Source organism: Galeopterus variegatus, unplaced genomic scaffold (assembly GCF_000696425.1).
Source record: "Galeopterus variegatus unplaced genomic scaffold, G_variegatus-3.0.2 Scaffold12, whole genome shotgun sequence".
NCBI lineage: Eukaryota > Metazoa > Chordata > Mammalia > Dermoptera > Cynocephalidae > Galeopterus > Galeopterus variegatus.
The window spans coordinates 1,169,874-1,194,624 of NW_007726123.1; the positions used below are offsets into that span (position 1 = coordinate 1,169,874).

At 37.8% G+C, this 24,751-nt stretch overlaps 1 protein-coding gene across 1 annotated transcript in view; it reads right to left on the reverse strand.

Annotated features, from left to right (window-relative positions):
- LRP2 (low density lipoprotein receptor-related protein 2) overlaps nt 1-5,247 on the reverse strand; it is a 167,335-nt gene extending 162,088 nt beyond the window's left edge. The window contains 3 exon segments of the mRNA XM_008592305.1: nt 794-883; nt 2,751-2,892; nt 5,227-5,247. Of these exon segments, the coding sequence (XP_008590527.1) occupies nt 794-883; nt 2,751-2,892; nt 5,227-5,247 (253 nt within the window).
- Between the last annotated feature and the right edge of the window lie 19,504 nt (nt 5,248-24,751).

Below are 24,751 nucleotides of genomic sequence, written 5' to 3' on the forward strand. Positions count from 1 at the left end.
GTACAAATATCCTTAGCAGAGAAAGCAATGGAATGACACACATGAGAGACAAATTTCTAACAGGTTGCCATCTTTTACTTACCCAAGATTACTCTCTCATCTGAAGTTAGTTTCAAACCCATTAAAACACTTATTTCCAGTTTGATCCCAAAGAAATTAGATTTTAAGGGTTTCTTCCAGGTGACTGTCCCACAAACCCTCAATGCCCAGAAATGGAGCAGTTGCCAGGCCCTCTTCACTGCTACTGTTTTCTCTCTTGTTGCAGCTCATCCTATGGTGGCTGCAGCAGCTGTAACTGAAGTAATCACCAACAATGCCTCCAACAGACCTACTTACCAGCTCCCACTTGCACTCATTCAAAAAGAAGAGAGTTTTATACTGGGGTATAAAGGGTGGAAGAGTTGAGTACAGAGTGTGCCACAAAGCAAAAGGTCTCATCCAACTCTCAACCACACAAGTAGAGACCCTCACTTATACCTACCAATAAATGTTTCGTTTCTTTCTTGAACATAACATAATCCAAAAGAAAGACTGGAAACCTATCCCATTTCCAAATTGCTGGGATACGTTTACAGTTCTTTAATACCTTTACACTTTCAGTATCATCCAACCCCTGAATGAGATTGCTGGAAAAGTTTGCCTTGTCATTTAAGGCCCAACTTGGCATATAAAGAACTATCCCACTGTGTGTAACCTGTTCATGACAGGTCAGATTTTAGGTGTCCAAAGGGCCAAAACAAGATTCCTCTTGAAACACTTGCATGCTGTGCTGATATTCATCTGAACCACCATCAGTCCTGCTCGTGGTCACATCCCCAGGATCAAGGAACACACACCCCACTACTCTCACACTGGAAATAGCCTTTCCGGCAGGAATGGGGAGCTAAGACAAGCCAAAATGGAACTCAATGTACAAGCATCTGCCCTGTTTCACCAGCAAGCAGTTATTATTTCCAAAAAATGTATGTCAACTCCGGCTCGATATGTTTGAAGGCAAATAGTGAACAACCTTTATACTAGAGTCTGTGGACTCTAACCATAGTTAAATATTCTCAGCAATGGCATTACCAGAAACTGATGATCTCAAGCAATATGAAATAAAACAAACAGCCAAACACACATACATACAAATTTATGACAAAAATATTGAATTAAAATTTTAATTTAAGTAAAAATTAACCATGAGTTATTGTTAAATTATTTGACATGTTTTGTAGTAGCTAAAAGTAAAGCATCTCGATAAACTATAAAACCCATGAGATTTGGAAAAGAAAACCCATAATCAAATTATTATTGTTTCCACAGTTTATTTGCTTTAGGATACTAGGCAGATTCTCTGAGCCTCAATGTACGCATCATAAAATAGGGACTATACTTATCTCATGGTTTGTTGTAAAAAATAAGTTAAATAATATATGTGAAAGTGCCAGGTAATGTTAGTTGCTATCACTATTGTCATTGGTATTGTTGTTGTTATTAGTATATGTCAATAAAACATAACAACAATCTCTGAAGAGTTGCTGATATAACTGTTTGTTCATTTCTTTATGCCGGAATACTCTGTTCTCTCAACAACATATGAGGTAGGCTGCTTTTTGCTCCTATTGTTCAATCTAAAATGAACTTAGTAAGCACAGAGGAGGCAAACAGCAGATGATCATGTCCCTACAAATGCAGCTACTCCCTTGCTCAAAGTGTGGGCCACAGACTAGCAGCATCAGAATAAACTGGGAGCTTGTAGAAACGCAGAATCTCAGGTCCCACCTCAAACATACAGAAGGAAAACCTGCACTTTAACTAGCAGCTCCCAGATGATGCATTTGTGCATGAAAGTTTGAGAAGCTCTGTATGGCACCAATTCCTTACCCTTCCTCCCATTTTCAAATGCTTTATCATCCAAACAATACACCAAAGTATGACTGTTCTGATGTATCATAGGATGGACAACAATTCAAAGCAAAAGTAATTTTTTCACCTGCTCTCCTGGTTTTCGGAAGATAACCCTTCTCTGTTCACCTGTCAGAATAAAAGAAACTGTGGCAGTGTGATTGACCGCCTATGATACATTGGGAAAAGAACCGATTTAAGGGATGGGATTTGTGTGTGGCTCTTACCAACTGTGAGCCCTCTAATAAACAAGTGAACTTCTCTAAGCCTCAGTTTCCTAATCTGAAACCTACCTCATAATATTGTTGAGAGAACTAAATGAAGAAATATAGGTGTAAGTGATTTTATAATTAGTTAAATTTGGGGTTTACTATATTATCATGTTTTTTAACTAGAATTTTTAAAAAACATAAAACCACACTAACCATTTCTGTGATTTCTTTATGGTAATTCACACGAATTATACTACATCCTTTATATAAAAATAGACTCCTTCAATTGCAAATCACAGTAGTTCAGATCACATTATTTTTTATGTTCTTGTTGGTACACAAAATTTACAGAGTGATGTCAGAAAATTACTTTATAGGCTTCAGAAAACTGCTCCCAAATTTGTTTCCACATCAAGGTCACGGTCATGGAATAAAGGTAAGGTAGAAATTGATATATATTGAACCCTTCCCTCAAAAGAGGGAGAAACAATTATCAACAGCATTGGTTCTCTATTCAGCTGCACAGATTTCAAAAAGACTTGAGATCAGCCCTGGCTGGGTCTATCACTGCAGGCACAGCTCTTTCCTTTGTTAGAGCTGAAATCACCACTTACCATTATAAAAACAGAGTTAGCCTGGCCCCTCCCCTGCCAACTTCATCTGAGTCACCCAAACAGTCTTTGGTGGCATCACACCTCCAAACTGCAAGGACACAACATCCATTTCCACACTGAAAATGGTCACTGTCACATTCTGTAATACCACAAGCATCAGAAAGACAGTAAAAAAAAAACTTATGCCGTGCAAGTATTTCACAGAAGAAATACAATTTTTTTATAAAAATGAAAAAATATTCAACTAATTAGTAATCAAAGGAAAGCAAATAATTTATAAAATGAGGAAAACATTTTCATAATGATAATATTAAAATATTTGTTTAGAGGACTGCAGGAAGAAGGTCATTTTCATACAGTTGATTAGAATATGCCTTGATGTAACCAATCTGGAAAGAAACTTGACAGCAGGTATCTTGCTTTTTAAACTTACCTTATATCCTGCTCTTTAATTTAGTACTTTTACTTCTAGGTATTTTTTTCTAAGGGGCAAACCAGAGAACTAGACAAGGGCATACATATAAAGATTTTCATGGTAATATTGTTTATAATAAAGAAAATAGCAAACCTCCTAAATGTCCAATAAGAAAAGGATTAAATTTTATTATATCTATATATTGACATATTAGAAACTTATGAAAATGGTTATGAAGAATTTCTAAATACTTGAGAAACACTTATAATGTAACAAGGACAGGGATGCAAATTTTTACCTATAATAGAGTCACATATGAAAAAATGAAAACATATAAAAAGATCAGAATGTTAACAGTAGTTATCTCTGATAATATGAGTAACTTATCATTTACTTGACTGTTCTTTTTTGAGTTCCCCATCCTATATTTTTTAAAGTGTTTTTGTATTACTAAATCATATACAGCAAGTTATGACCCTTCATTCTTAGATTCAGACCAATATTTTGCTCTAAGTTGCCAGATCTGTAAGCTCATCATGCAAACAAATATTAAAAACAAACAAACAAACAAACAAAAAAAGCCAAAACCAAAAAAATCTCTGCAGCCAACTGGAGAGCACAAACTTGGCACCAAAGGCTGCCACAACCCCAAGTGGCAGTGATATCCCCTAGAAAGAGAATAACTTAAACAATTTCATTTTATTCAACAAATAAGTCCTGTGATTTTTCTCGGTCTCCCCAGGGGACTAATTTGGCAATTGGAAATCCTCCAAGCTTCCCCCAAATATCTGGCCAGTGAACTTCCCAATCATTGGGTGCCAAATAGGAAATTTTTTTAAAGAGAGCAGCCAACACCAGCCCAACTTGGAGAAGACTCAAAATTATTCTTTCACAAACCCAAGGGATAGAGCAGTACTTTATGGAGTTAGAAGAATAACTTTATTTTGCCCATGTATTTAAGCAATCGTGCTAAATTACCCATTTCAATTTTTGGCTAATTAACTCAAAATTAGCTAAATAAACAGACCAATTACCTACTCTTAAAATAAATAAACAATGTGCTATCCTTACTTGTGTAAATGCAGGCATATCAACAGCATAAAATAAACATAGTTAAGTGATCTGTTCCTGGGGAATATAGGCTACTTTGTTCATGGAATGTTCAAATCTGATTGTCTGGTAGTGACATCCTGATTTATAATGTATGCTGCAAATGGTCAGAAACTTCCCTTGGCTAAATGGTGGTACCGAGTGGTACAGGAGTACATACACCCAAATACCTTCTATAGACTAATGCGTGATGGTGGTTGGTGGTGCGGGTCTGGGGTTGGTGGTGCAGGTCTCTTATCAACTACCTTTAAAACACAACAACCTCCCTTGCAAAAATGCCCCTAAGGAATGTACAAATTCACTCTGGAATCCCAGAACTTCTCATTGGATTTTGTTCTACAAGGCAATATTTCCATGAGAGATTAGGGGCTTTGGAGGTTTAGCTATTAACACAACATATGTTAAATCACTTTTATCAATTAAGTCTATTGTTAGTAATCCAACATAATACATATGTGAGTTCAGTACGTTTGTCTCCCTTAGTATCTAATAACTTCTGATTGAAAAATTATAGCAATTGTAAACGACAGTCCACTTACAGAGAGTTTCATATTGCTAAGGGGAAAAGAAAAGCATAAACTTAGATGCTGAGTACACAGAAGAAAATTCTCATAATATATTGCATGTTTCAAATATATACATAATTAACACCATTTCTTATTTTTTATTACAAGTCAAATTTAGAGGGTTTTTATTTTGTTTTTTGCTAAAATACCAAGTCAAACATACCATGAAAAGTATACAAAATAAAGACCCAAAAGTCATTCTGAAAAACAATTTACAGCCAATTTTTTTTTTTTTTAGCTTACATTTTAAATCACACACACAAAAAATGAAACTGATGTGGAAATGCTGCACCTAAGTAACTTTTTATGGGTAGTGATTTTCACATTTGATCTCCCAATCACTCCATTATGTAAAGTAATATATGAAATCCAATTTACTCAATTTATCAACAGACCCATCATAATTCATTTGTCAAATTCACCTTTTCAGCAGTAACTTCCATGCCTGTTATAACTCCCAAAAGACTATTGTTTGGAAATATCTCCACAGAAAAAACAAACTGATACTTTATCATTGCCGGGTGGCCTCTCAGTAATCAGCCAAAATGCTCCACTGCTGTCAGAAGGCTGTCATTCATCCTATTATAAAGGGAATATGTGTTGTTTAAAAACAAACCACCAGCGGAAAAGGTCTAGATTAGGTCTGACAACAATTGCAGGTGTTCGTGGTTTCAACTCTGCTCTGATTTTCTGAGTGTTTTATTTTAAATAAGTAGCCTTTACTTGCAAGCCCTCCAAAGGTTACTGGATATTATCTATATTTTATGGTTTAATTATTCGTAGGAAAAAAAATATTGGGAGGATTATTTCATACACTGGAACCACCCACAGAGTTTAAGAGGGAAAAAAAACCTAAATAGAGCACGATTTATAACTTTTTTCAACAAATAGTCTCTAAACACGTATTCAAACCTTAGTTTTCCTCAAGAGGCAATTTTTCAAGCAATCACTTATGTAACTTTAAAACTCTTTGCCCTCTAATGAAAACTAAGGAGAAAAATACTGTAATCTACACAAAATGAAAAACATTTTGTTAAGAACCAGACAACCATTGAAAAGAAACCATCAGAACCAAATGAACACCCTATCCCCCCAGCACTGGCCCCGCCTTTCCCGAGAATCAGAATGATGGTACAAAGATAAAAAAAACATATTCATATGGTGCTTAAATGGCACAAACCATTCTAGGCACTTTCAACCTCATAAGAGAAACAGATGCCATTATTATAAACAATTTACAAACAAAGAAGCTGAGGCACACAGAGCAGTTCAGTAACTTGCCCAATAGCCAACAGCAAATCTGTGCAAAGCAAGGATTTGAACCTGACAGTTCTGGTTCCAGCATCGTGCTACATTGACCATTGTTCTATGTTCCCTTTTACCAAAGCAACACTTTATTCCACTAGCCTCAAAAGCCAAAGTAATAATTTGATTGTTTTCCCAAAGTTGCTGTCTGTCAACATTAATTGAGTTTATTAATTAGGCTACTGTGGAATCCATAGTGCTCATATACTTTGGTCAGAGAAAAAACAATAGTCTACTTGGCGACTAACAGTGCACTAAAAAACTCTTGGGCTTAGGAAAATTTGCAACAATCAAAATCAACACAGAAAAATAAAAAAAGTTTCAAGCTCTTCCAAAAAAATTTTTTTAGACATAGGGATAGATAAACTTGCTTTTTAACCTTATAGTGCCCAAAGTTAGGGAAAAAAACAAGAGTAATTCTTTCTTCATAAACAGCCATATCCCAAGTTTTCTGGTCTAAGTGCTGGACTAAGAATTTGTTAAGATATTAGAGTAACAGATAGTGCCCAGAAAAGAGAAGTTGTTCGTTATATAAGACAGGGCAGGAACCAGCACTGGATTGAGAACACCACTTTGTAACATCCCCCCATCCTCTAGCACAGCACTGGGCACTCGTGGGACCTCAGGTAATGAAGATTCCTCTCTGTAATACTCCATCAGGGCAAACAATGAAAGTTTAAATAGAATTTTACAATCTTAAGCACACAGAAAGAAAAGTGGAATGTGGAATAATTTGAAATAAGAGAATACCAAGAAGTTTAAAAAACTGAAAGAAAAACATTGAGTCATATTCATAATAGTTTCTTACCCTTTTTTAAAATGAGTTTCTTTTCCCTTCCATGAATTCTTTTCTTAGAAGAGAAAGGCAAGTAGTAGTCAATGGAACATTGTCCAAAGTTAATAGAGTAAGGTAATTTCTACGGCAAATCCTATTTCCCTGCTCGATCCTCTTAACATATGCTGGTCCTCCCAAACACTTGGTCTACCTGAGGAGATACGTGTGCTCTTTTTAAAAATGTGTACTAAATCACATTTTAAGAGTCCTACCCTCACTAAACTTAAAGAAACAAGTTTAAGAGGGAATTCCTTAATTAATTCATAATTTTTGCTTTGCTTTTTCCATACTTAACTTTGATTCTCTTGATATTGTCAAACATACTTCTGATATTTAGAAGTCGGGTGATAGTTCCCTACAAATCCCACACCTTACTCACACAAACAAGGCCAATCCCCTTTTGAAGATTTAGGGTCATCTGCTTATTTCCAAAACCTCACACTGTAGCCATGACAACCAAGGGTAACAAATTACGTGGAAGACCCTTCCCTGCCTAATGTCAATTGATGGAATAGTCAAGGATTCAGTGAACGAAACTAAAACAAGACATGCACAGCAAACTAACCTACTATTCTCTTTCTGTGCAACATTTTAGCTGCCTGATTTTCATAAAAGATCACCAAACAAGTGGCTAGAATTCTTGTGTGTTTTTAAATTTAGTTTACAAACCACTGAGTCAACTGCTTTTTCTAAATTATTGTTTCAGAGCCTTTATGTTTTATTAGAGCAAAACAATATTAAGAGGACAGTTCAAGAAGTCAAAGATTTTGGGACAAAACCCACAAAGTCAGTTGATGAATTATCATGTACACACATCATTAAAGTACAACTTAAAAAAAAAGAATATGATGTCAGATTCACTAAAGCCATAAAAAACTCATAACTACTATGTGCAACAAAAGATTGGACTAGTGTTTGTGGAAGAAACAAAGAAAAGATGTGGTCCTTTTTTTCACAATTTACAAGTTCACAGCGAAGAAATGTTAGTTATGCATTATAAGTTAACTACCTTTGCAACAATAGCTGCCATTAATTGAGCACCTACTATGTGTCGGGCAATATGGAAAGCTTTATACACATTCATTGGATCTTCTTAGAACTACAAAGTGAGATTTATACTTACTTAATAGAAAGGGAAACTGAGCCTCAGTGACAATAACCAACTTCCCTCAGGGCCACAAAGGTACAAAATCTCAAAGTCTGATTTAGACCCAGGACCTGTGTGATTCCAAGGCCTGTACTATTTTCATCATCCCACTTCCCACAAAACGAATGACAGCTTTCATTCACCCAGAACTTGCCAGCAGCATGTTAAGTATTTTCCATCTGTTATCTCACTTATTATCACAATAACCCTGTGAGATAGTGTTAATAACCCTATTTCATAGATAAGGAAACTGAGGCTTGGCCAAATCTCACAGCTAGTAGGTAGTGGAGTAGCAATTCACACCTAGGCAGTCTGATTCCAAAGCTTTGCTGTATGACAATAGACAAATTGGTTCCAAATAAGCAGCAGAGACACTAAGAACCAACTAGCCTTAGGGGAAAGAACATAACACCCTGGGCTGAAGTGATCAGAAGTCTTCAGGAAGGTGAACAAGACTACACTGGGTCTTTGTGGATGAGCAGAATTTGGGTGGGCGAAAAGGGGGACCAGGCTTTGTGTGCAGGGTCAAAACAACTTGGTAGAAGCCCAGCATGTGGGACGGTCTAGTGAGGAGGCCTCCATGGCCCAAGCAGTGGAAACCTCTTGGAAAGTCCTGGACAACAGGCCTGGGAAAATGGAGAAAAAAGAGCCTTGAGTGCCAAGCAAAAGAGTAGCAATATCAAATGGGGGTCAGAGTGGTCACTCGTGCCAATAACTGTGTAAAAACTAAACTGGATAGGTGCAGGTCGAATCAGCATATGGACTTTGGCCATGAGAAGGGCTTGGAGCCCCACTTCACTCCCAAGAGCCTCACCCAGAGGCATGAGCCCAGTGAGCAGGCTTGTGGGTGGTTCATCAAGAGGCTGCTAGCAGAGATGGGTCTCACCTTGCAGCCCCTCCAGTTGCCCCAGGCTTGATCCCAAGCAGCTTCACCTGCATGGCAAATTGCCAACAGCGTGCCCCCAGGATATTCTACTGATCTTTCCCTAGCGACACATTCTCTGACCTGAATGTGTCTGAGCATCCAGCCCACATAATTCAGTCATCTCTCAAGACTGTCAGCGGATCTCAAAGATTACTTAAACACTCACTTCGTAATTAAAATATAAAGTGCCTTTTCAATGACCAAAAGCCAGCAAAAAAATGGGATGCACTATTACAGTGTCTAATTCTGAGAAATGAGAGATTTAAATAACCCTCTTCTATAACTGAGCTACTCTTCTGGTTTTCATTTAAACACAAGTTACCTGCCTTTCTGTCCTTCCCCCAGTCTCTTACATCCCACTTACTTTTCTTTTCTTTTTTTTCTGACCGGTAAGGGGATCGCAACCCTCGGCAGGCACGGTGTGGTCCGCACCACGCTCAACCAGTGAGCGCACCGGCCATCCCTATCCCTATACAGGATCCGAACCCGCAGCCTCCACGCTCCCAGCGCTGCACTCTCTTGAGTGAGCCACGGGACCGGCCCCATCCCACTTATTTTTCACTGAGTACCTCCCACACCTACAACCAAGCTGTCAATCAGCACTTCAGAGTATTATAAACAAAGCCACACTTCTCGGGGATTCTTGAGAGGATGCTATTTGCATTTAGGGTGGGACAATTACTTATCTTGGGGAACTGTCCTGGGCAAAGCAGAATGTACAACATTCCTAGCCCCCACCTGTGGAATGCCAGTGGCACCCACCCCCCAGCCACCGTGACAACAAAAAAACACTCCCGTCCAAATACCCCTTGAGAGTGGCAGTACCACCCCCAGTTGAGAACAACTTAGAACTTCTAAGCCGCTTGGACATTCAGAGCTCAAAACGTCTTAACCCACATGAAAGAGATCATCTAAGAAAACCCCTATAATAAATTCTTCCCTTCTAAAGATAATAAAATTTCTTAAACAGCAATCCCACTCCTTCCCACCCATCAGTAAGAGGACCTGGGATTGGGCAATATCATGCTGTAGCTGCTAGTACCAGCAACTTGAAATTAACTCCCCTGGGAGTGTGATAAAGAATCTTAGTTCCAGGAGGCCTGCTTCACCCTGGAATGCTCCACAGTGAGTCCACAGGCTTACCCTTTTTTGTGCAGGGGAGGGATGAGAACCGGGGGCATGGGGGACACACCAGAAAAAAACAAGCTAAACATCTAAAATCCTCAAACAGTTCTTCATTAATGTAAAGGATTGTAGCTATGAAAAACAAGTCATAAAGAGACCTGCTTTATGGTGAAACCTCTTCCCATCTGTATAATTATCAGAAAAAAAACAGTTTCTTCAAATGTCCTCTCCCCACACCACTGCATACATCCACAAAAAATCAAAATATAAATTGACAATCTTAAGTGCCCAAATCATTCAAAAGTATCTCCAAGTTTTTACCCAGAACACTCAGCAATGAAAACTTCCTACCAGCCAGCACCAAAGCACTGAAACTGTATTTGTATTGGTCTTTTCTGTACTTTCCCTGAATAATTCATACAGTGCTTTCTCTATCACCTAAGTCACTGAGTTTCCTGTACAGGGACTCCCCCTATACAAAGAAGAAAATTAAGCCCAAGACCTTCCTCTCCCCACTTTCACTCCCCCCAACTCCTCCCACCCAGGGACTAATTGGTTATTTACATCTTTAATGGCAAAAGTACACTATCCAAACAGAAGAAAATTTAAGATAGTCTGCCTACCTGGGTAAATAAGGGCCCAATGAATCAAACTACTTAAGAAAAGAGTAAAATGCCCTTCAGCACTTAATAATTTAACACCCCCTGTACAAAAACTATAACTCACCTCCATTTAAGAGCTGATTTCCAATCCCAATCACCCAAAGGATTCCTATTTGGCCTCTTGATTAGCAATATAAATTTTTGGAAAATGCTAGAATGGAATAAAACACTGAAAAAGAAAATAGATACTCATAAGAGATAAGTGACTACACACATCTCCAGGCAAGCAGCTTTCCTGCTTAAGGCTTTTAAATGGTGTGATAGACCAGTTCTCAATGTTATAGACAGCATCAAACCAGGGTTTTTCTGACTAATTAGTCCCAAGTGTTGAACCATAAATCAAACTGACATGGGTGTGTTAAAGCTGCAAGCATCACTGTTATTTTGGTCATCTTAATAAGCAGATTAGATTACCAGGCTATCAAATGAACAATGGCTTGACACTGCAAATTATGACAATAGCAGCAGGAGAAGAAGAAATCAACTCCCAACTGGTGGATCTGGTAATTATCTATTGTCATAGGCTAAATTTTTTATAACTACTGAATAGATCTTCTTGACTGAATCATATAAACACCTTGTATTTTTTCTCCCTAACTCTGTGTTATTTAGTTCTTGACTATCACAATAGTTACAACAAGCTCTAAAGACATGAAAAGAGATAGAAGAAGCAGAGATAGAGAGGGAGAAAAAGGAAACAGGAGAAAGAGGAGAAGAGAGAGGGAGAGAGAGAGGACAGAAAAGAGAGATGTCAAGGTTAACAATCGGTGACCAGACACTACATTTAATGAGACCTAGCATCTTCCACCCTAACCTTGGTTTGAACGTTGTTTGGTATATTGCATCTTAAGCTCAATTTGGTACCAAATGGCAACTCATCCTTATTTAGCTATAAACCAAATCTACACTGGACCAGTACATAATTGCTAAGTGGGTTTATAAGCCACAAATTACACACTAAGAATTAAACAACCTCTCATTCTAATGTGTACATTTTTTAAAAAATAGAGATCAGAGTGATAGATAAATAGACATAATTTACTCTGACCCAACCAATGCTTCAATGTCAGTAAGCAGCTCTGATGACGACTCTGATCAGGAGTGTTGATCCTTTTGGTGGGGCTCACTACCTTGTTATTTGCACAAACACTGAACTTTATCAATAGTTAATTTGTCAGGAGAATGGTTGAGGTGCACACACATGCATGACTTAACCTCGATGATTTAGCTATGGGCATGTATGGTTTCTGCCAACAAAGTAAGAACTTTCTTAAACTGTTAAGAAATAACTGGACACAGCAAGAATGCCAAAAGATTTCCACCAATAAGTTTAAAAGCCTTTTCTTGGGCAATAAGTACTGATAATTAATCATCTAGTAAACCGAAGTCAACATTTTTAACAAAAATGTATTATGTCATTTCCTCTTTTAAAAATTGTTTTTGCTGATGTTTTACATAATATTTTTGTATTTTTTCCCTTTTAGTGGCAAGTTATACTTCAGGAGGGATTTTATAATTTCAATATTCTTCCACCATAACCTGATATATGAAAAATAAAGAACAGAAGAACACATGAGACTAAGTGACCAAAAGAAGGGTGACAATAAGGTGACAGGAATTTCTTATGATTCTACCATGTAACAGAGCATTATTCTAAACTGAGAGTTTCTAAGGGCAGGAATGAATACCTCTGTATTCCCAGTACCTAGCAAAGTACCTTCTAGTACTCAGTTGATCCTCAATAAGTGAACAATATATGATGCTTTCGATACATGGGTGAAGACAAGATGACTTCCAAAAGGTGATAAAGGGATCTTGATAATTTGTGGCCTTTAATAATGAACCCTACTATTTAGAGTCAGTGTTTCTTTCATTCTAATCAACAATTCAGCAATCATCTTTAAAGCTATCCCACACTAGAGGCCGGAAAAACTCTAAGAAGTCAACCACATATCCTTGGGAGCCTATTTATATGTTCAGGTCATTCATTCTCCGCTAATTCAATTAAGGATGGGACCCTCATGTTATACAAAACATTACCTTTATATCCAGCACTACTCTGGAGCAGGGAGAGTACTCTGCACAAAAAAATAAAATAAAAAATAAAAAAGGCTACAGGAGCATGTCTGATTCCACAAATCAAATATTGTCACTTTAGAGACTGGCCAGTTAGCTAAGTTGGTTAGAGTGCAGTGTTATAACACCAAGGTCAAGGGTTCAGATCCCTATACCAGCAACAACAACAACAAAATTTTTTTTTATTATAAGCAATTTGCAAACATAGCATAATCATGATTTTAATTTCCCTATACAGAGGCTGGCCTGTTAGCTCAATTGGCTAGAGACTGAGCAAAAAAGAACTTCGGAACGTGCCTCACCAGCAGGTTATTCATTGCACCAGGAGTCCTTTGGCCCTGGTTTGTCATGCCTGGGCTCAAACAGCATTTACAGGTCTCCAAATCACTTCCAGGCTCTATAAATGTCATCACTTCATGTTAATGATTGTGATGACTTGAAACAACTCAACAGCTTGTTGACACAGAATCAACAATATTATATTGCCAACAACTGATACCCATGGATAATGAAGTGTTCAGGTTTCTGGCCCTATATAGTGAATTTATAATGTCCACTATTAGTAGCAGCTTAAATCAAATCACAAGTTTATCTGTAATGATTGTCAGAAACAGGAAGAAAAAAGGTAGAATATGTTTCCTAAGATTTTGCCCAATCTGTGTTTTAAGTATCATCATTACAGTAAAAATCTATTGACACTATTATAAATATAAATTTCTAGCCATGCATTAAAAAAGAATCTTAGAATTTTAATGTTGAAAAAAAAGTAATGGTTTCAGTAATAACCTATACCAGAAAGTGCATGAAATAAAATCTCTATTAACTGACACACTAATAATTAAAACAATTTGCTTACTGGGATTTTGTCTACATTACACTTTTTAAAGGCAATCAAAGAAAATAAACTGATGTTAGGAATTTGGTCAAAAACAGAGTTTTCGGTGGCCGTCTCAATTTTGGAAATTGGGTAACTATTGCTACAGTCTTGAATTAGCCAGTGAATGAATGATCTGATATTTAGAAAATGGATCCTTAGGCATTTTAATAATTAAACAAAATTTAAATTAAATTCAGTAAGAACTTCAGATATGTCAATAAGGATTAAAAATAAGATACCAAAGGAAAAAATACTAGCCTAAGAGCCAAGAGACACATGACTTTCAACCCTGGCAATAGCATTGACTCTGTCCCCATATCATACCAAACTCTAAGTTCCATGAGGGCAGGAACTGTTTGTTTTACTCACCATTGAACCTTCATTCAATAAATATTTGTCACTTAACTGATTTAGCTTGATGAACTTGGATTTAAACTGATAGTGTCTAGAAAATTTCTGACCTGCAAAATTAGACTATAGGGAGAATTAAAGAGGTCCCTGTGAACCACTAGCACAATGCCTGAAGCACAGCTGTCCCTCCATGAAGGGTGATTCTTGTGGGCCTTCCTGACCCTCATCCAACTCTAACATTCTACCAGTTGTTCCCCCACTATCTGATTGAAAGAAAACGTTCAAAACCTGAGCAACCTCGCTTGGCAGGAGGCTCAGGGCTGAGAGCAAGGATGTTGGTGGTTGACTTACCTCCTTCCCATAAACGAAGTATCCACTGGCCCAGTCTTGAGTCAAGGGCAAGACTGAAAAATCAAGACTTATTCTAGGAAACACAGGAAAAGCTAGAGCCAAAAGCAAGCCTGCCACTGATTTTCTATTTTCTTGCTTAGGCATTTTTTTATTTTCCTATAATGAGCATTTTTATTGTCTATTTTACATCACTCTATACTGTAAGTGTGTCATTTCAACACCAAAATTTTAAAAAATTGATGATAAATATAAAGGCTTTCCCAGAGTGGACCTTAAATCATTACATTGTACATTACACTTGGATATGGTTATACTTCTGTAGTCAATGGACTCTTATTGTCCTTAGCTCATGCTTTGGCATAAGTCATAGAATTGAGGACATAAAGAAATTCAGGATTTTAATCAACTGAAACTAAACTAAAAAGTTTTCCATTCAGAAAGTTCAGAGATTCACCAGGCCCTAGGTTTAAAAAAATGAAATTTCAAATTCTTCCTAAAACCATTAAAGATATTATCCTAGTTCTCTAAATTTTCTCTTACATAATAGAAAAATGCAACAAATGCAAAAATATTCTTTGACTAAAACAGTATGTGATAATACCTTTACAATGCATTCAAAGGAAAATTTTATCATCTTATTACCTTATTTCTGGTTGAATGAGAATAGATTTCCATAAACGTAGACATCCAACCCCTCCAAAACGAGGAATGAAATATCCTATTGCCACAATACGATCCCTACACTTCCCTGCTAATGAAACAAAGAGACCTTACCACCCTCCTAAGTATTCTCCACTGCACAGAGTAAACCCTTCAAACTAAATTCTGCCCAACAAACATGTATTGAAGCTCTGGTAGACCATTAATCTGTGTGTTTTGAAGGAGACAGAATAACAATTGTCAGGAAACAAGCCCTCTTGCCCACTACAATTTGGCTCTCCTCAAGCAAGCCAATACAACCATCCCATCTCTTTCCAGAAACCAAGAAACTAAGGTAAGACAGTTCTTCCCTGAGAAGGGCCACTCTGTTTACTATGAGCACTCAACACTTCACTAAGTTTGGTGGGTAAAGTTACAAAGAGGGGAAAAGCAACTTAAACTTAAAAGGCTTTTCTGATAGTCCAGGAAGGAGGTGATTAGGACCTTATCTAGTTAAATAGTCCCAGCTCCCCTTCGCTTCCCCAAACCCTGTCTAAAAATCCTTTTCTGCTCTCTCCCTGGGATCCCCATAATGTAGCCAAAGTTTTCATGGCTCTTGATCCTGACCCCCAAAATCTGCTCCAGAATCTGAACTTAATTCACAGGAAGGTATAAGTGATTTTTAAAGCCTTCCGTGGGTATTTGCACTTTCGGCAGAAAATAGGAAGCTGTCCAAAGAATGAGTTTTCAAATGGTGACATTTTAGGCACTCTAATGCCCAAATATCTTCCTCCCTAGCTTGATGGAGCAGATTTTGGAAGAACAGAGTATCTTATCAGGACTCCTAATACTGTACCTGCACAGGTTGTGGTACATGTATGAGACCACCTTTTCTGATGCCAGAAACCTTATCAGGTTTCTGTCTCACTGCTGAAGTGAGACAATGTTTTCCCATAAAAGTTGAACAGTTGATATATAGGCAAAGGGCGTCCCAGGAGAGTTTGGTGCCATCTCTAGATGTGTGTAAAGTGTTTTAAATTAATCTGAGCTGAAGAAAAAGACCCTAAGGAAATATTGCAAAAGCAATGACTCCGAAGGCCTCAAGAGAATCAACTAATAACTGAACATGATTTATTGACACACTGTAGTTTGGGTTCTTTTGTAAACTTAAACCCCTTATTCTATTACTTGTAACTCAAGGAATTCCTTCCACTGGAAACACAGATTCACCAATTCCACCCATGTAGAATGTGTGTATGTATACACCTACACATGCACACATACATGCAAGGAAGACCAACGTTACAAAGCCTACTGATCAAGAAATGGACTTGACATGCATCCGTAGAAGGGCACTCCATAGAGTGCCCATGTGTTTGTTTACCAAGACTGGATTAACTCAAGACTTTTCAATAAATTTGCCCCCTATTGGTTTAACACCTGCTACATAAGAAATCATTATTGTATAAGAGTCTGTATTTTCCTTCTTCTATTCAGCCCAGCATGTCTAAAAGCCAACAGCTTTCCCACAGAAGGTTAAGAGACAAAGTCTGAAAACCAGATGGCTACATACTACTACTGATGAACTACTGTCAAATTACAGTAGGGCGAGGTAGGGGAAAAGGATGGATGGGAAGACTGTTTAGAGACCTAGTAACTTGCCAGACTTATATGTCCCGGTCCTCATATACCCTGGGTTCAGACTCCATCTCCACCTCTCACCAACTCTCTGGCGGTCTTGTTAATTTCTCTGCCTCAGTTTTCTCATCTAAAAATGGGGCAATGGCGAGCAAGTTAGCTCGGCTGGTTAGAGCACAGCCTTATAACACCAAGGTCATAGGTTCAGACCCCCATATCAGCCAGCCACCAAATAAATAAATAAGTAAATAAATATGGGGAGAATAAGAACTCCTAATCGTAATGTTCATATGAGGATAGTGAGGAGTACGAGCCTCACACATAAAGAAGTTTTCAACAAATGTTGGCTATCATTACTATTTTTAGTCAAGTGTTTTCCAATCCTTTAAACTCTAAATATTGTCTGCCTTTAAATTCTACCATTTTTTGTTGCGTACAAGTATGTATTTGCTTATACTCTAGTTCTTCTACATTCATAATCTGCAACCCAGTTTGAGAAATTTTTAATTAACCTAATTATACTGATGGTTTATTTTCTAAAAAGCTTATATAATACAGAAATTTGAGTATTATGTTATTATTAAATTATCACTTCCATTTTAAATTAAACTCTCTCAATATTTCTTGTATCTGAGGTTCACAATAGGAAAACATATCTATATTCAAAATAAAACTGAACTAGAAAAATAGAACTTAATTCACAAAGATAGGCAAGTGTTCACACACACATCTATCCTATCCTAAACACAGATATCTTAATCTAAAGAAGTTGACAGTGACAATATTTATTGAATCACTGAGTTACCCAATATGGGATTAATAAACCTTGAAATCAGTGTCTACAATTAAAGAATTCTCTTCACTTAACCCTGATAAGTTTGGAAATTGTTTCTGACTTGATGACATTTTGAAAAACATCAAGCACAGAGGAAACATTGAAACTACATCTCGCAAAAGGAAAATTCCTGAAGTTTTCAAAATGTAGACTAATGGTATTACCACCATAGCAACCATCGAGTAAAGGGGATTCTGATATCAAGAAACCAGAGAACAAGCAATATTTCTAACCTTGAAGTTACACTCATGGATGCATCTATATGGCATACATCTGTACTATATAAGGCCAAAGGTTACAAGTTGAATTCCAGCATTCTTTTGGTGCATGCTATGTGCCTACAATTTCCTTCCTCTTGGAGTCATTCAGAATCAGTTTTATCCTTCTTCCATATGACAGCCCTTGAATATTCAAAGAGAGAGCTAGCCATTGCTCCTCTCATTCTTCTCTTCTCCAATAGAAACATCCCCAGCTTTCCCATCACTCCTCCCTGCTGTGGATTGATATTCCCCCCAAACTTAGTCCCCACTGTGACGGTGTAAAGAGGGTGGGAAATCCTATTACAGTAATTGAAATATGGAGCCTCGAAGAGGTGATTAGATAGATTGTAGGACCATGAAGTAGCAAATGGAAATAATGGTGGTCAGGGGTGTGGTTCTGAGGGCTTTAAAAGGAGAGTAGGTTATTCTCTCTCTGCTCTGCCATTTTCTGCCATGTGAGACCTGGGTCACTGTCATCACCACCAAGGCCTTCACTAGATGTGTTCCCTGGACTTTGGCTTCTGAGCTTCCAAAACTGTAAGCAATAAATTTTGTTTTATTTATAAATTACCTAGTTCTGTGTGTTTTCTTACAAGCAACAGAAATGGATCAACACACTCCCATAATATTGTTTCCAGTTCTCTCATCATACTTCTTTCTCTCCTTCAAACTCAGTTCAAATTTTCTTTTCTTTTTGGTGGCTGGCTGGTACAGGGATCGAACCCTGCACCTTGGTGTTACCAGTACCACACTCTAACCAACTGAGCTAGCCAGCCAGCCACTTCAAATTTTCTGTCTCTCCCAAAATGTGGTACTCAAAGCTGAATAAAAGATACCCAGTGTCACCTGACCATCTGTGGCCAAGAACAGTAATAGTATACCACAACTTTCCTTCCTTCCTCCTCAGTAACAGAATTCCAGTGTTATTCAGGTGAACATGTGCTCGAGTAAAAAGCTACATCCTCCATACTTCATCGAAGTGTGGTCTTGGGACTAAATCTTATCGATGAGATCAAATGCAAGCAGTAGTGCTATATGGGACTTCTGGGAAGTCTCCTTTACAGAGAGAAGGTGCCCCCTTCTTTTTCCTCCTCCATTTCCACTACCTGGCATGGAGAAAGGATGGCTGTAGCTACAGCAGCCATTTTGGACAATGAGGTGACCATGAATATTGAAGCCACCAGCAGAGGATAGTGGAACACAAACATAGGTGCCTGGGCTCCTGATGATACCAAATGATTATCATGTTCAAGCCAAGTGAAATCCTCTCTGCAGCAGTAATCCAAAGTAGAGCATGCCTGTCACATCCCCTACATGATGGAGTTGCTTTGTTAACTACAACACATGTTGTTCTTTTAACTTTCCATTAAACAAAGATTTCTTGTGTTCCCGCTTTGTGCATGGCATTGTGCCAGACACAAGAGACCAGAGGAGGCAGGCATTGGTGGTCCTTTTCTCCAGGAAGAGACAAAATAAGTAATTATAATTCATGGTATAAGTGCTATAAGAGAGGTGCAAATAACATTCCATGGAGATTAAGAAAAGCCCTATAGAGGAAGGGACATTTAAGCTACAAACATGAGGGGGTCTGAAGGGAGGAGGGAAAGCCTTGCAAAGGGAAAGAATGGACCTAGCACAGAGACAGAAAAATGCAAGGCATATCCAAGAAAGAACCACATTCTTCATCCGACGTCACTGACACATGCCTTCAAATTACAAAGATCGTGTTTGAGACAGATTCCCTTTTATGTGAAGTAAAAACAAAGATTTGCAAGATCTATGACACCCTCTAAAGCCACTGAGTGACTTCATGGAGTTAGTTCAATTCCCCAGGCTAGGGAGCACCAACTGTTTTTCTATCGCATGAGAGTTTCTCCCAATCCACAAAGCCCCCCTAATTTTAAACAAACGTCATCAAACATTTTCTATATTTTAAAAAATGGGGCTGGCTGGTTATCTCAGTTGATTAGAATATGATGATGGTGATGCAGTTTGGATGTGTTGTCCCCTCCAAAACTCATGTGGAATTTTGATCCCCAATGTGGCAGTGTTGGAAACTGATTGAATCCTGGGGGCGGATCCCTCATGAATAGATTAATGCTCTCCCTGGAGGAGGGGGGATAAATGAGTGAGTTCTCACTCTATTAGTTCCCGTGAGAGCTTGTTGTTTAAAAGACCCTGGCACCTTCTCTCTCTCTCTCTTGCTTCCTCTCACCATGTAATCTGCTTGTACCCGCAGGCTGCTGCCACTTTCTGCCATGAGTAGAGGCAGTCTGAGTCTCATGCCAGATGCAGCTGTCCCAGAATCGTAAGCCAAATAAACCTCTTTTCCTTGTAAATTACCCAAACACAGATATTTCTGTTATAGCAACACAAAGGGACTAAAACAGATGGTAACATGGGATTCAATCCCTGTACAGGGCAGCCACCAAAAATAAAATAAAATAAAAAACACTTGGTCCACGTTTGTATAGTGGTGAGTATTCTCACCTGACCAAAAAAAAAAAAAAAAACACTTGAAGTGATAACTTACCAATATTCTACTAAACTGGCAGAAATGTTTTCCAAGAGGTACATTCTTATATTTAATAAACTATAAATGCACAAAGCAAATGTAGTTTCCATTTTCCTCTTATAATTGATTAATTAATTTTACTAAATTGAGTACATGTTCAATAAAAGTTACATAGTCAAAAGAGTAAAGCATGTGGAAATAATAGAGCATTAGAGTTAAGTATGCAAGACCCAGGCCCAAACTCTGCTACTCTGCCTGTTTGTTCATATGTAAAAAGGGAAGGAATGGAATCTACCTCCTTCTTCTGTCAGGAGTATTAAATGCTGTAGTAATGGTGTCTCTATGCCAGGCATGTAGTATGTTTCAGTAAATGACAGCTCTTATTGCCAGTTTTATCCCTTCCTGCCTCTCTGTTCACTCCCTAACAACCAAGAGGGGCCCTCAACAAGGGAGCTATCATCATTTAGGCCTGAAAAGTTTTTTGTATTGTGGGAAACATAACTTATAAAGCAAATAATGGAAATTATCAAAAGGAGCAACAAGTAAAAGCTTTCTCTACATTCCACGGTGACTCTCTCCCCTTCTCATCACCTCCAGGTCCACCAGTTTAGTTCGACCCTCATCACTTGTCACCCAGATCATTCCAGTAATCTTCTAACTTAACTGGTTGGTCTGCTTTTCCTCATTGCAGCAGGTATTATCTTTATAAAACAAAAGTCTGATCATTGTACTTCCCAGCTCACATTCCTTCAAAGGCACCAAACATCTTCACTTGACATACAAAATCCTCCACAGTCCACTCTCCCAGTTCATCTTCTGTGACATTCGGGTCAAATGGAAAATCTGTGAAGTCTTCCTTGGCCCTTGGCCCCTTCAGGCCTACTGGACTTCATCATTCCCTTTGCTGTGTTCCCATACCCCTGTAGCACAATTGTTTAGTTACACGTCTTATTTACCCATGTATCACCAGTTCCTGAAACAATAGGCTCTCAGTAAATGTTTTTGGAATAAATACATTAGTGATCATTTTAACCACAGTTATTAACCAAATCTAGCTTGATCGCTTTCTCTCCTATTGAACTTCTCATTTCATTAAATAATAAGGAACACTCAGAAGAGAAAAACCTCATCATTGACTGTGATTCTTACACGTTCTGCCTAAAACCTCTCACAAAGCTAAGTGTTCATCTTCAAGTGTACTTTTCCCTCTGGAAATTCTTCTCTATGGCCAGAGGACACACCTGACCTCTGCTTAGATCCATACTTCCATCATTCTTGTTCTCAAAGTTATAGAAACATCATCAGAAAACTGCATAAAACCAAGTTTGCAGGAAAGTAAGCATGTACAGGACACATAAAATGAAAATACTGGGTCCACTGAGAAGTCTGAAGTTCTCTGTAACATAACATTTGGATCTATGCTTTCAAGACCTGAGAGATAAAGCACTAAATGATCTTGGGGGTAGAGAGGCAGGTTATAAGGCCTGTCTTCTAACATTTCCTTGTCCAATAGTTTCACCTCCTTAAAAAGACTGTATTTTTTCCCCTGGCAATTTCTATGGATAGGAAATTTGACAAGTGGTTTCTTTATTTCAAAAGACCACAGCATGGTGGCTGCTCTGCTGAAGTGACCTAACCAAGAACTGGTCAACTATGAATGATTAGTACCAGGTTCCCTGTGGGGCCAAATGTTTACTGCATGCTCACCAAGTGCCAGGATCTTGCATGTTCACAATGTCCTTTAAATATTCCCAGGAGCCTGTGAGTAGAAATTACCAACACCCATTGCATAGTCTAGGAAACCGAAGCTCAGAGAGGTCAAGTGGCCAGAGGTACACATGTGGAAAGCAGGAAAGCTAAATCTCCAAACTCTAATTCCAGGCTGTGTCCCTGCACCAGAAAGGGTTCAGCCACAGGTTAACTATGTCCAAGGTACACCCTGCTGAGATTGGGTATACTTGGGCAAGTGGAGAAGGGGTACTGGGGGCATGGCCAGGGATATTCTATAATAATAGGAAGAGCCCAGAGTTTTGCTTGGTAGTCAGAGATTTAAATTTACATCACTGGCTTCCACGCATCCCATAATTTAGGCTACCTTCTATACCTTCAAGGAAACCATAGGAATTTTCTCTTTATAAAATGTGAGTGATTTTAGCATAAAATTTTTGCAAATAGATAAATATTTACTAACTCCTCAAAAGTTATTCAAGAATACAAATATTTCTTCTGGAGACAATACTAAACAACCGTATATTATCCTTCCTACAAATGTAAATGCCTTTCAGAAAATGCAATGGCATATTCGAGGCTATAGGATATAGTTTTGTAATGTTCCAGCTCACATTTCAGTGGAGACAAGGACATAAAAAAATCATATAAGCAGGGGAGAGAATTTTCAATTATAAAGATTCTAAAAAGTAACATTTTAGTTGTGTATTTGTATGGTATATTACAAATGCTATCAAGCTTTACAGATGAATTCAATCGATATATACAAATATTTTGATGAATTCCCTCTAAATGGAGCACCTAAGGTACTGATTAAAGTTTGCTTCTAGATAAGAGCTAGTCCCTGTTTCATTTTATTATATCCCTCATCCATTTTTAAATCAGAAAAGAAAGCAAAACATTAAAAGATTTAATAATACAAGCCTAACCTAGAGTGAATTTCAGCATTACTTGCTACCCCCATTTTCCGTTAATGTTACTAAGTACACATTTACTAAGTTTAATTTCCCTAAATCATTCTTTCAAAATGTGCTGAAATGAAGGAGCAAAGGTGTCCTTAAGCCTGACTCTTCCTTAAAATCATATATTAAAAGTTACCCTGTGTGTTCCTCTCAAACTAAAACTGGCTTAAGCATTCTCATTATTAAGAGTGAGGTTGGCACGGAGGGAATGAGATGAGAAGGAGAAAATCTCTAATTTGTCATCAATAAAATAAATCAAGAAATAGCCTTTAATCTTAAGAGTACGATTTATTGATGTAGTCATTTATTTACAAAATTGATGGAAATTGTTAACAAGGAGTTAATTGATTTAAGTCACCTGATCACTACAGTTAATTAACCACACTAACTTAATCTTCTTTGAAAACATCAACTAATCATTTCCCAAGTGTCAAGGGGTAAATCGTTAAATAAAAAATAAACCTCTGTCCGCCTCTTCAAGGGAAACATCTTGAGAGTTTTCTTTTCAGATTCCAATCTAGCAACACCAAATTTGGGGAAATTTTTTTCTTATATGGCTATACTGAAAGTACACCCATCTTTCAGGAGTTTTTTTTTTTTCTTCATTATAATAAAGGAAAGCCAGCCTTGCAACTTTACCATCCGTGCCATTTTGAATTACTTCAAAAATGAGCAAGGAACACTTCTTGGATAAAAATGAATAAAAGCAATTGAGACTTTCATCTGGCAAAGTGAGTTTCCAAAAAACGAACTTAAAAAACACTTTATATGGAGAGTGTGATTACAAAGGAATAGGACAAGGGAATTTTGGGAGAGTGACTAAACTGATCTAATCCTGATTGTCATGAAGGTTACACAAATATATACATGTATTAAAATTTATAGAAGTGTACACACACATAAATTTTAGCCTAAGTTAATTTTTAAAATAAAAGAAAGCACTTCAGAAATGCCAATACTCAAAGCCCACCCCTATGAAAACTATAAAATCTTATTTCTTTTTTTTACAGATAGAAGAATTAAAGCCAACCACTTGCCCCCACCTCAAAAAAGGTAGAGGGAGTAAGAAAACAAGCAGTGTTAGAGAAAATCAGAAATACATCCTATGTGTCTCTTGTCAATCCAGTTCTCAATTAGTAGATCCACTGCTCTCTTCAAAAAACACAGCCACCAATTGTCTTTGATCTACCAATGTGACCATAGAGCAAGAAGGCTCTGGAGGGAACCAAAGTCCCAGGTCACTGTGACAAGTCACAATGAGACCTCCTAAAGGGAAAGAGTACTAGGGCCTTAATACAGCTCCATCCCTCTTCCCTTCCCTTTCTCATTTGAGTCTTCAATGACAGTAAAAATGCCTGAAAAATAAACCTGGATTACTGTGGGATTTTGTTGCACATATTCACAATCAGCAACAACTATTAAAGACCACTCCAATTTCCCTTACAGGGAAATGTTCGATACAACATTCATTCTTCTCAGCTCAAGCCCCTCTTGGTGCCATGTTCTCTCTGTCTGCACTGTTTGGTTTAATTATTTACAGCAAGAAGCATTTAACTTCCACTGTCTTCCAGTTAGTATGTTCAATTTTTAAACCATGCATTTTGTTTTTCACTAGAATCTCAGCTTCCAATGATTACTTAGCAAATTCTTTCAACACCTCACTGCACCAAATATTACGGAAGAAGTAAATTTTTATGTCAGAAGTGAACTGGAAAG